Genomic DNA, 12,789 nt, shown 5'->3' on the forward strand with positions numbered 1-12,789 from the left:
GCATTACATCATCAATATAATGGTACAGCTTCCCCATTGGCAGTTTTTCCCATGTAGCCAAGTCCTGGGCTACAAGTCCATGACAGATGGTGGGGCTGTGGAGGTAACCCTGTGGGAGGATGGTGAAAGTTGATTGCGGTCCCTTCCCATGTGAAGACAAACTGTTCCTGATTCTCCTGCTCAATGTCAATGTAAAAGAAGGCATTAGCAAGATCTACCACATAATGGTGTGTTCCTAGTTCATGGCTGAGGGTATCCATCAAGCCTGCAATAGAGGGGACAGCAGCATGCATAGGAGGTATGACTTTCAGTTCTCTGTAATCCACAGTCATACGCTAGGAGCCATCTGGCTTTTTTACAGGCCACATTGGGGAACTGAAAGGACTATGGGTGGGCTTTATAATACCCACCTTTTCCAGCTCCTGAAGAGTTTCTGCAATCTCTTAATGCTCTTCAGGCAGTTTATATTGTTTGGTATTAGTCACCCACTGAGGCACAGGCAAAGCTATGGGTGGGTGCCTAGCATGTCCCATCTGAACTGCCTACACCACACATACTCTCAGTCTGAACTCACCTGCAGTGGTCTGCAGCCATAGACCCTGCAGGATATCAATCCCCAAAATATACTCAGGGATAGGAGATATATACACAGTATACTCTTTTGGGGGTAGACACCCTATTCCCAAAGGGATGTGGGCTTTTTTTACTCTGATAGCCTTCTCCCCATATCCATCTATGATAGTGGGGGTCCTGGGGAACTGCTCAGGGTTACCATGAATCAGTGAACATTGAGCCCCTGTGTCCAACAGAGCCAGAACACATTGTATGTTCACTGGTGACCAATGGATAAGCTATTTCAACATGTGGCCTCTGGTCCCACTCTGGTCTCTCAGAACAGATACCCTGACCTTTCCCTCAGTCAAACCATGTTCCCCAATCACCTTCCTGTGTGGGCTCAAGTGAGGTTGGCTCGTTCTCCAGCAGGAAGTCTTGCAAACATATAGGCCAGACTCAAGGCTTTGTCTCTGACCTCTGTCTCTTTGGTCTTAATGACTGGAACTGCTGCTCTGGTTTCAGCCATTGCCACAGCTCCACTAAATCCTACTGGACTTTCCATCTAATTTCCTTCCATCTGCTCCTACCTGTATTAAATCAATCCACATCTGGGTCCTTGTAACCATCATGGGGCCCTGTAAATTCTTCTTGTGAGTAACAGGTCTTATTTCTTTCTGGATTCTTGTTGCTTCTGTCTCTCCTAAGTCTGCTACTGTATGTGTCACCTCGCTTGTGGGGTGTCCTGAGGGGAAAGAATGGCCACTAGAAACCCAGAGGGATGTAGGAGCCATTTGAAGTATAGTATTTCTCATCCCACTAGTGAAAATCTCTTCATCTGGGTTATCATTCTCTGGACTATAGATGGCATTTCTTATGCCTAGCTCTCATAGCACCTGTTGGAGCTCAGCATGTCTGCCATCTAACAGGAGAGGATTGCAGATCATCCAGATTGGGCCACATAGCACAAAGTGCAGCCATAAGCCAATCAAAGAGAGGGTGACTCCCTGGGGTCTGATGTGCACTTTGTAATTACTGCCTCAAGGCAGGCTGCACTGTCAGGGAAGATAGCTTTCCCATCTCTGATCCCAACAGAACAATTTCATCCACACCTAAGTTCCACAGACGCAGGAGCCAAGCTGATATTGACTCCGAGGGCTTCTGCCTAAACCAGGAGCCCAAATCCACCAGCTCAGCCTGAGTACAGGGGCAGACCATAAAGTGCTCCATGACCTGGGGAGGGGTCTACTCCTCTCCTCAGGGAACTTTCCACTGCTGGATCTTTATTTTCTTTACAACCACTGGGCATGCTTTCAATACAAGAGGCACCAGTGCCTCTGCCACCACTCCTTCATCCTGCTCTAGCTCCTCCATTTCTGGGGCTGATGGCACCTTTCTCTCCCCTGCCCTGAGTGCCTCCTCTGCTACAAACTTTACCTTTTCTACTGTGCTTCGCAGCAATGCTGCCTCAGTCTTCAGGTCTCTTACCTTCAGCTCAGTGCTTTCGCACCTGGCGTTCTTGCACCACCTCCACCTGTGCTTCCCTCAGGAGATCATCTTTTTCCTTAGTGGCCTCTTCCTCCTTTAAACCACCTGGTAGCGCTGCCATCTCATCTCTAATGGCTCCTTGCTGCCGGCACTCTCGTGCTGCCTCCTCCCACATCAAGGCCATTTCCTTCCTCAGGGAATCTACTTAAGTATGCACCTCGCGTTCTCACACGCCATTTCTTGGGTCTCCTCTGTAGACCTTTTTTAAGACTGTGAGAAGCAGCGAACCCATAGTCCCCACTGCCTCCTGGGCACTCTGCTTCTCAAAGGATCTGCTTACTCTACCAAGAGCCACCCCTACTGCCTTAAATGTCACCTCCACTTGCCTCCAGTCCTGGGGTGGGGCCCAGTCCTCCAGGAGGCAAGCCACCTCAGACCACATACCCATTGGGGGATGATCCACTGTTTCCCCATTCACAGGGGCAGCCCGCTGAAGCACTCCTCCCGTTAGGGCAGCCTGTCTTTTTCCTTGGTCAACAGTGAACCCTGCCAATTTTCACCAATTGTCTTGCCAGTGGGTTTCAGCCTTGGGCAAGTTTGCTATGGATTCAGTGTGACCAAAGAAATTGACAGCAAAACGCCCTTTGTGGTGAAGGGTTTATTACCCTGCTTGTTCTCTGGCAGTAGGTGGAGCACTAGGCCAGCTCTCTATATAGTGCAATAATAGCTTATTGCCTTAAGGTGTGGAAGCGGCAGTCCAGCAACAGGCCAGTTACATTGTCAGGTTGAGACAGGGATGGTGGGTGTAGTCAGAGGAGGGTGAGGGCCTGGGGGTGGGGGGAGCTGGGTGGAATATTTAGTCAGAGCAATGTAACAATGGGCAAAGAAGTTCCCATTGAAACTCTGTTAAGCATTATGCAAATTCAAGATCACACTAATTCTCTAGGGAAAGATAGCTAAGAATATAGACATCTTCAGTGAGATCAGTTAAAGGTCAAAAGGCCAGAAGCAACTTGGCCTGGAATGTTTGAGTGTTCTGCAAGGGTATCAGCTTAACCCGTGACTCCACTGTCAGCCCTAGCAATCAGACTATGACCCAGCCCACCTTGAGGACAGGGCAGGTGATGCAAGTCCACACCCCTAAGTTTTTTTCATGTTCTCAAAAAATCCTCAACTGCCCAAAAAACCCCCTAGACAACACACCGCTAGGGGCTCTCTTGTCCCCTCCTGGCATGAGCCAGGAGCTCTATTCTCACTTTATTTCTAAATAAAAGCCTGTACCTTGCTCACCTACCTTGACTGTTTGTGAAGCTCATACTTCAGCTCCGCAAACAAGAACCCTGGCATCAAGGTGGTTTAAGTTCAGTGAGGATTATGGCCATAGGAACCCCAACTTCCCCACAGGGGATTAAGAGGCATCATGATTATTAGCACACATAATGTAGAGGGTCATGAGGAAGGCAGTATATATAGTACACAGAAGACAAGCAGTGACTCTATGGCATTTTACCATGCTGATGGACAGTGACTGTAATGGGGTATGTGGTGGGGACTTGATAATAGGGGGAAGGTAGTAACCACAATGCTGCTCATATGAAATGTGAAGATTGTATATCAATGATAAAATCAATCAATCAATTAAATGGCATAAAAGTCATAAAAGACCTCAGGGGAAAAAAGTGTGCTTTTTGAAATGCCTATAGCTATTGAGGACAATTTGAAGCCTTGATAAGTGATATTTAGTGCTTTAAATGAGGACTTTAAAAAAATCTCTCAAAACACTTGTAAGATCTTTATTCCAATTCTAAGTAAAACACAATTCAGCTTTAGGTAAGAGGCATTATGAAGTGTGGGGTTTTTGTTTTCTTTGAATAATTTATTTCTAGTTTCATACCTTTGTGCTCTGAGAAGCTGGTTGGCATGTTTTAAATCTAAATTTACTGAGGGTCTTTTTGTGGCCTAGTATGTGATCTGTTCTGGAAAGTGTTCCATGTGCACTTGAGAAAGCTGTCTATCCTGCTGCTTTTGGGTGGAGTGTCCTTAGATGTGTGTTAGGTCCATCTGTTCTAATGTGTTCAGTGTCTCTGTCTCCTCGCTTATTTTCTGTCTGGTTGATCTGTCCTTTGGAGTGAGTGGAATGTTGAAATCTTCTAGAATGAATGCACTGCATTCAGTTTCCCCCTTTAATTCTGTTAGGAAAACCCAAATACATGAAACAAATATTATGTTGAGTGCATAGATATCTGTAGTGGTTATATCTTATTGTTGGACTGACCCCTTTATCATTACATAATGTCCTTCTTTGTCTCTTCTTTTTTTGTTTTTGAAGTCTATTTTTTCTGATACAAGTACTGCAACTCCTCCTTTTTTCTCCCTATTATTTTCATGAAATATCCTTTTCTATCCCTTCACTTTTAGTCTGTGTGTGTCTTTGGGTTTGAAGCAAATCTCTTATAGGCAGCATATAGATGGATCTTGCTTGTTTATCCATTCTGTAACTCTGTGTCTTTTGACTGGTGCAGTCAGTTAATTTACATTTAGGGTTATTATCAATAGATATGTACTTATTGCCATTGCAGGCTTTAGATTCATGGTTACCAAAGGTTCAAGGGCAGCTTCTTTACTATCAGTCTAACTTAACTCGCTCATTACAGTAGTTCAAACACAATCTAAAGGTTTTTTTTCCCCCTTTTTCTTCCTCCTCCAGTCTATTTTAGGTGTCATATCCTGTATTCTTTGTGTATCCCTTGACTGACTTTTTGGGTAACTGATTTAATTTTGCATTTGCTTAGTAATTAATTGGTTTACTTCCTTTACTACGGTTTTATTTTCTCTCATGACAGCTATTTAGCCTTTGGAGCAGTCCCTTTAAAATACTCTGTAGAGATGGTTTGTGGAAGGTAAATTCCCTCAAGTTTTTCTTATCTGAATATTGTTTAATGCCTGCTTCAAATTTAAGTGATAATCTTTCCGAGGAGAGTATTCTTGGTTGGAGGCCCTTGTTTCATTTCATTAAATATGTCATGCCACTCCTTTCTGGCGTGTAAGTTTGCTGCTGAGAAGTCTGCTGGTATCCTGATGGGCCTTCCTTTGTATGGGATCTTTTTTCTCTCTCTGGCTTCTTTTAATACTCTGTCCGTGTCCTTGATCTTTGCCATTTTAATTATTATATGGCTTGGTAGTGTCTTCTTAGGGTCCCTTGAGTTGGGAGATCTTTGCACTTGCATGGCTTGAGTGACTATTTCCTTCCCTAGACTGGGAAAGTTTTCAGTATTTCCTCAAAGCTGCATTTTCTTCCTTTTTCTCTTCTTCTTCTTTTGATTCCCCTGTAATGTGAATATTATTCCATTGGGATTGGTTGCAGAGTTGTCTTATTATTCTTTCATTCCTAGAACCTTTTTTCTCTCTGTGCCCCAACTTCTTTATATTCCTGTTCTCTAATTCCTGTTCCATTGACCTTCTCTTCTAATCTGCTTTTAAATCCCTCCAGTGTGTTTCATTTCAGATACTGTATTTTTCATATTTCTCTCTCTCTCTTGAAGTTGTCCCTGAGATCTTGAATATTTTTCAGTAGCTCTGTGAGCATGTTTATGATTTTTATTTTGAAACCTTTATCAAGAACATTGGTGACTTCAGTTTCACGGAGCCCTCTTTCTGGTGGTTTGAGGTATCCTGGTTTGTACAAAATTCTTTTGCTGTTTCATAATTCTGATGATGACTATGGAACAATACCTTTGTGTAGGTGGTACCCTCTAGAGCCCAGCTCTACTCTCTGGAGCTATCCAGCACCTGGAACGATGGTGGGGTCACAGGTATGCAGTGCTAGTGCCTGCCAGGAGGAAAAGCTCTTTTGGTAGCATGAAAATGCTACCTGGCTGCAGTATCTGCATCCACTGCTAGGTCCAGTAGGCTGAGAATGGAGGTAGGAAGCTCTGTGTTATGCCCCTGTAGGTACCCTAGGTGGAGCTGCCTGCCACGTGACCTGGTGCAATGGTGGTGGCATCAGCTGTGTGGAGTCATGCCCGCTGGGAGGAATGAGTGGCAGGCTGCATATCACAGTGGGGGGCCTTAGCACTGCACTGCCAGCCAGGGGGATGGAGCATCTGATGGTCCTGAATGTTCCTAACCTGCTGGGCTGAGTTTGCTACTTTACCCTTTTCTTTAAGGTCTTTTCTTTTCCCCAGATGTAGGCAGTGTGTTGCAGTCTTCTGGGTCACTCTTTTAGGATTACTGGTATTTGCTGTATTTTCATTACATGTGGTTTTGGGAGGTGGTTTCTGCCTCAGTTCTCTCACTGCCAGCCATCTTTTTCCCCCTCCATCAGACAAGTACATTTTACATTTCTTTCAGATCATATAGTTTTTCCTCAAAATCTGTGCATATTCCTGTGACATCTTCAAAAGTAGAGCTTGAGTTGGAGTTAACCCATCCATAGATCCTAGAGGAGCAGCTATAGAGGATTCAAATTCAAATTTAGCAGCATCTGGAAAGAAACAGAAAAAATTATACTCTTCATATAAAATACTTCAGAGTAAACATGTATGAGTTAATAAAAAGAAGTTGGGGCCTTTATGAGGGTTAAAAATGAAAACTATCTATACACAATTGCAGTACAAAATACAAGACTACTAGGAAATATAACTTGCCCATAGTTACACAAAATTAATTCCAATTGTGGCTAAGTATCAGAGCTTCTGGTTTTCTTATTACAAGATGGAACCATAGAAGATAAAGATGACACAGTTCACCGTGACAACCATATGCTGTAAATGGGAAAAACAGACCGACAGGCAGTTCCCACACAGTCAGGTGTACCATGACAGGTATAAAACAGGGTGCTATTAGAACACACAGAGGGGACATTCCAATTGATATTGCAGGAAAAGGGAAAGATGTGCCAGATAGAGGGAAGAAGCATCTGCAAAGAGCTAGACGTGAGAAAGAACATACGTGGAACTGTAAGTAGTCTAGTTCAGTGACATGCTAGAGCAAATGTGCAGAGTAGGGTAAGTAGCAATAGATGAGACTGAAGGTCTTGGCAAGCACCAAATTTAATTTGGGTGTTTTTATTCCTTGCTAAGGTATTTGTAATTTTTCCTGAGAGTAGAAAGATAAAACCAATGACCAAGTCAATGGCTAGAGATTTAAATGTCATCCTTCAAGTGACACTTAAAATTGCCTATTAGTAAGTGAGTCTTAGTTTTTTGGCCTTAAATCACTACCAGAAACATGAGAAGCTGACAAAGCCCATGTGTTCTGAGAAGTGCAGGATAAGAGTTCTAAAGGAATAGCAGAAGTAAAAGAAAAGGTATAGCCAAAAATAAGAACAGACTGATGGATGTGTTGAGATTTTAAAAAAATCTATGGAACATGCTGAATAAATGAGGAAGAAGCATATTCTTCACTATGAATGGCTGTGCCCTCATATTTTCTCATTAGATATGTACAAGAAACAAATACTTACATAATATCTATTATCTGAACAATGGAAAGAGTTGAAATTTACTATTCAGAGTTCATTTCAGAAAGCAGTGACATCTAAATTTAATTAATAAATTTTGGTAACATACCTTCTTTTTGTGCTCTAGTTATACTTTTGTGAAATTCTTGCTCCATCTGAAATAAGTCAAATATTATTTGTAATTTTTAAGTTAAGCAAGACATTATCATGTGAGTGACACATAGCTGATGAAGTATGGCCTTTAATAGTTTTAAAGACTAGACTTACCTTGGGGATTGCTTAAATAGAAAAATAATCACATGAATAAAATAAATTCCTACTTAATTTTAGATAACATATCTGCAATGTTATTTTGATTAATCTGATAAAAAGTACAATAGTGGTGTGTGTTAAATACATGATTTCAGAAAGGTGATATTTGATCTTACTATTAAGAAATTTAAATAATTCAAGTCATATTATACACTGACTGCATTGCTTTGCAAGACTTAGAAAAACTATCCTGTATAAAAGCTTTATCAGTTTTTTTCTAATGAATTTTTCCTTCAAAAGGGCATTCTATTATTGTACTTTTAGATAAGGTATAATCTGTGCTATTAATTTTTCAGCACAGGATCTTAAATACGTAAAATGAAGAAAGTGGGACTGTAATAACAATTTCATGTAAAAATTCCTGCAAAAAGTTAAGTGAAATCATTTTTCTATCTGTACTATGACTACAAAATCTCTCTCTACTGCATATGGAAACAAAGATTTCAGAATATCTGCTTGAAGAAAGGGAAATTAGAGGCTAGAGCCAGTTTTCAAACCTAATTTCTGACTCATAACTTCCTAGAATTAGAAACAAGGCAAATAATACTCAATTCTTTAACTACGATTTTGTTGCCTTTCTGGAAAGTAGGAGTTTTGATGCATTTTTTTCAATATGCAGCTTTTCACAAAATTTAAAATGTGTCAGTTTAGTTTCACTTATTGAATAGAGTTAACATTAGGTATCTCTTGAAAATGAGAAATCCATCAACTTTAAAAAATAAAATTTCTGTCTCCTTTCTCAGAAGCACAAATAATTATGACTTTTAAATAGTGGGCACTAATCAGTTAAACAACTAGAATTTCAACAAACTAAGAACAAGAATTACATCACAAATTTGAAGCCCAGGGGGAAAAAGGATAGTATAACTAACCTTGGCAAAGAATGTGTCCATTTCCTTCTCTCTACGTTTGCTATTGATCTCTGCTAACCTCTCAGTAATCCTGTGGAGAGAGGTGTAAACAAATGCTTATTATTTCATTTTTCCTTGATACCTAAATGCCTTGCATTAAAAAAGTTACAATAGTAAATTGAATTTCTTACAAAACAGTGTTTCAGCATTGAAAATCTGCTGAAGATCTATTGTATACAATTAAGTACATGTTTTTCTAGGGTGACTCGTAACTAACAAGTATTCAAAGTAGGGAAGGGAGAGAAATGGCTATTCATGATATAGACAGCTTACAAGTAAAACTTCCTGCCTTCTGGAATGGCTGTATTTACTGTATTTACAATATTCATGAGGAGACACTTAAACCTATTTAGTAAACCAGTTTAGAGACAAAAGATAAAGCATTCATCAAAGACATTTTCAAGCATTTACTTTTACCACCCTTTATGTCTCACTCATTATCTCAGAGAAATTAGGCCTTAGGCACTGAGGCATAATTGAGAGCAACAATCTCTAGGGGAGGAAAAAGGGTGTGGGTGACCAAAGAAGACTAAAATAGCTCTGGAGGCAGTTAGCATGTAACATGTCACCAAGGTATCCATCCTTTCTGTTTTCCATGCACTCCCTCACGCAGACCAAAGTGTTGTTATTATTTTTTTTATTTTGGTATCATTAATCTACAATTACATGAGGAACATTATGTTTACTAGGAACCCCCTTCACAAAGTACCCCCCACAAACCCCATTACAGTCACTGTCCATCAGCATAGTAAGATGCTGTAGAAACACTACTTGTCTTCTCTGTGATGCATAGCCCTTCCTGTGCCTCCCCCCACGTTATACATGCTAATCGTAATGTCCCTTTTCTTTTCCCGCTCCTTATCCCTCCCTTCCCACCAATCCTCCCAAGTCCCTTTCCCTTGGTAACTGTTAGTCCATTCTTGGGTTCTGTGATTCTGTTGCTGTTTTTTTCCTTTAGATTTTTTTTTTTGTTCCACATATGAGTGAAATCATTTGGTACTTGTCTTTCTCTGCCTGGCTGATTTCTCTGAGCATAATACCCTCTAGCTCCATCCATGTTGTTGCAAATGGTATCATTTATTTTATTCTTATGGCTATATAATATTCCATTGTGTATACGTACCACATCTTCTATATCCATTAATCTACTGATGGACAGTTAGGTTGTTTCCATTTCTTGGCTATTCTAAATACTGCTGAAATAAACACAGGGGTGCATCTGTATTTTTCAAACTGGGCTACTGTGTTCTTAGGGTAAATTCCTAGGAGTGGAATTCTTGGGTCAAATGGTATTTCTATTTTGAGAATTTTGAGGAACCTCCATACTGCCTTCCACAATGGCTGAACGAATTTACATTCCCAAAAGCAGTGTAGGAGGGTTCCCCTTTCCTCCACAACCTTGCCAACATTTGTTGTTGTCTGTCTTTTGGATGGTGGAGATCCTTACTGGTGTGAGGTGATATCTCATTGTGGTTTTAATTTGCATTTCTCTGATGACTAGCAATGTGGAGCATCTTTTCATGTGTCTGTTGGCCATCTGGACTTCTTCTTTGGAGAAGTATCTGTTCAGATCCTCTGCCCATTCTTTAATTGGATTATTTGCTTTTTGTTTGTAGAGGTGTGTGAGCTCTTTAGATATTTTGGATGTCAACCCTTTATCAGATCTGTTGTATATGAACATATTCTCCCATACTGTAGGATGCCTTTTTGTTCTATTGATGGTGTCCTTTGCTGTACAGCAGCTTTTCAGCATGATATAGTCCCACTTGTTCATTTTTGCTTTAGTTTCCCTTGCCTGGGGAGATATGTTCATGAAGAAGTCGCTCATGTTTATATCCAAGAGATTTTTGCCTATGTTTTTTTCTAAGAGTTTTATGGTTTCATGACTTACATTCAGGTCTGTGATCCATTTTGAATTTACTTTTGTGTATGGGGTTAGACAATGATCCAATTTCATTTTCTTACATGTAGCTGTCCAGTTTTGCCAATACCAGCTGTTGAAGAGGCTGTCATTTTCCCATGGAAATTGTATGTCCATGGCTCCTTTATCGTACATTAATGGACCATATATGTTTGGGTTAATGTCTGGAGTTTCTATTCTGTTCCACTGGTCTGTGGCTCTGTACTTGTGCTGTTACCAAATTGTGCTGATTATGTGGCTTTGTAGTAGAGCTTGAAGCTTTTCCTCCTCAGTATCACTTTGGCCATTTGGTGTCTTAGGTGGTTCCATATGAATTTTAGAACTATTTCTGATTTCTCTGAGCATAATACCCTCTAGCTCCATCCATGTTGTTGCAAATGGTATCATTTATTTTATTCTTATGGCTGAATAATATTCCATTGTGTATACGTACCACATCTTCTATATCCATTAATCTACTGATGGACAGTTAGGTTGTTTCCATTTCTTGGCTATTCTAAATACTGCTGCAATAAACACAGGGGTGCATCTGTATTTTTCCAGTTTGCTGAAGAATGCTGTTGATAGTTTGATAGGGATTACATTGAATCTATAGATTGCTTTGGGCAGGATGGCCATTTTGACAATATTAATTCTTCCTAGCTAAGAGCATGGGATGAGTTTACATTTGTTAGTGTCTTCTTTAATTTCTCATAAGAGTGTCTTGCAGTTTTTAGGGTATAGGTCTTTTACTTCCTTGGTTAGGTTTATTCCTAGGTATTTTATTCTTTTTGATGCAATTGTGAATGGAATTGTTTTCCTGATTTCTCTTTCTGTTAGTTCATTGTCAATGTATAGGAAAGCCACAGATTTCTGTGTATTAATTTTGTATCCTGTGACTTTGCTGAATTCTGATATCAGTTCTAGTAGTTTTAGAGTGGAGTCTTTAGGGTTTTCTATGTACAGTATCATGTCATCTGCAAATAGTGACAGCTTAAGTTCTTCTTTACCAATTTGGATTGGTTGTATTTTGTTGTTTTGTCTAATTGCCGTGGCTAGGACCTCCAGTACTATGTTGAATAACAGTGGGGAGAGTGGGCATCCCTGTCTTGTTCCCAATCTCAAAGGAAAAGCTTCCAGCTTCTCGCTGTTCAGTATGATGTTGGCTGTGGGCTTATCATATATGGCCTTTATTATGTTGAGGTACTTGCCCTCTATACCCATTTTGCTGAGAGTTTTTATCATGAATGGATGTTGAATTTTATCAAATGCTTTTTTAGCATCTATGGAGATAATCATGTGGTTTTTGTCCTTCTTTTTGTTTATGTGGTGGATGATGTTGATGGATTTTCGAATGTTGTACCATCCTTGCATCCCTGGGATGAATCCCACTTGGTCATGGTGTATGATCCTCTTGATGTATTTCTGAATTCGATTTGCTAATATTTTGTTGAGTATTTTTGCATCTATGTTCCATCCCTTGATATTGGTCTGTAATTTTCTTTTTTGGTGGGGTCTTTTCCTGGTTTTGGTATTAGGATAATGCTGGCTTCATAGAATGAGTTTGGGAGTATTCCCTCCTCTTCAATTTTTTTGGAAATCTTTAAGGAAAATGGGTATTATGTCTTCTCTGTATGTCTGATAAAATTCCGTGGTAAATCCATCTGGCCCTGGGGTTTGCCCTTGGGTAGTTTTTTGATTACCACTTCAATTTTGTTGCTGGTAATAGGTCCGTTTAGATTTTCTGTTTCTTCCTTGGTTAGTCTTGGAAGGTTGCATTTTTCTAGGAAGTAGTCCATTTTCTCTAGGTTTTCCAGCTTGTTCGCATATTGGTTTTCACAGTATTCTCTAATAATTCTTTGTATTGCTGTGGGGGTCCGTTGTGATTTTTCCTTTCTCGTTTCTGATTCTGTTAATGGGTGTTGATTCTCTTTTTCTCTTAATAAGTCTGGCTAGGGGCTTATCTATTTTGTTTATTTTCTCAGAGAATCAGCTCTTGGTTTCATTGATATTTTCTATTGTTTTATTCTTCTCAGTTTTATTGATTTCTTCTCTTACCTTTATTATGTCCCTCCTTCTACTGACCTTAGGCCTCATGTGTTCTTTTTTTTCCAATTTCAATAATTGTCACTCTACACTATTCATTTGGGATTGTTCTTTAAATA

General features: G+C 40.1%; 1 protein-coding gene across 1 annotated transcript in view; it reads right to left on the bottom strand.

Moving 5' to 3' along the window:
* Positions 1 to 3,819: 3,819 nt before the first annotated feature.
* LOC140847930 (ankyrin repeat domain-containing protein 26-like) overlaps positions 3,820 to 12,789 on the bottom strand; it is a 46,414-nt gene continuing 37,444 nt past the window's right edge. Inside the window, exons 10-12 of the mRNA XM_073229597.1 lie at positions 8,686 to 8,755; positions 7,611 to 7,656; positions 3,820 to 6,523 (exon numbers count right to left, since the gene is read on the bottom strand). Coding sequence (XP_073085698.1) covers positions 6,387 to 6,523; positions 7,611 to 7,656; positions 8,686 to 8,755 — 253 coding nt within the window. The 3' untranslated portion in view covers positions 3,820 to 6,386. The remainder of the gene's footprint in view (positions 6,524 to 7,610; positions 7,657 to 8,685; positions 8,756 to 12,789) is intronic.

The sequence above is a fragment of the Manis javanica genome, chromosome 2, assembly GCF_040802235.1.
Source record: "Manis javanica isolate MJ-LG chromosome 2, MJ_LKY, whole genome shotgun sequence".
NCBI lineage: Eukaryota > Metazoa > Chordata > Mammalia > Pholidota > Manidae > Manis > Manis javanica.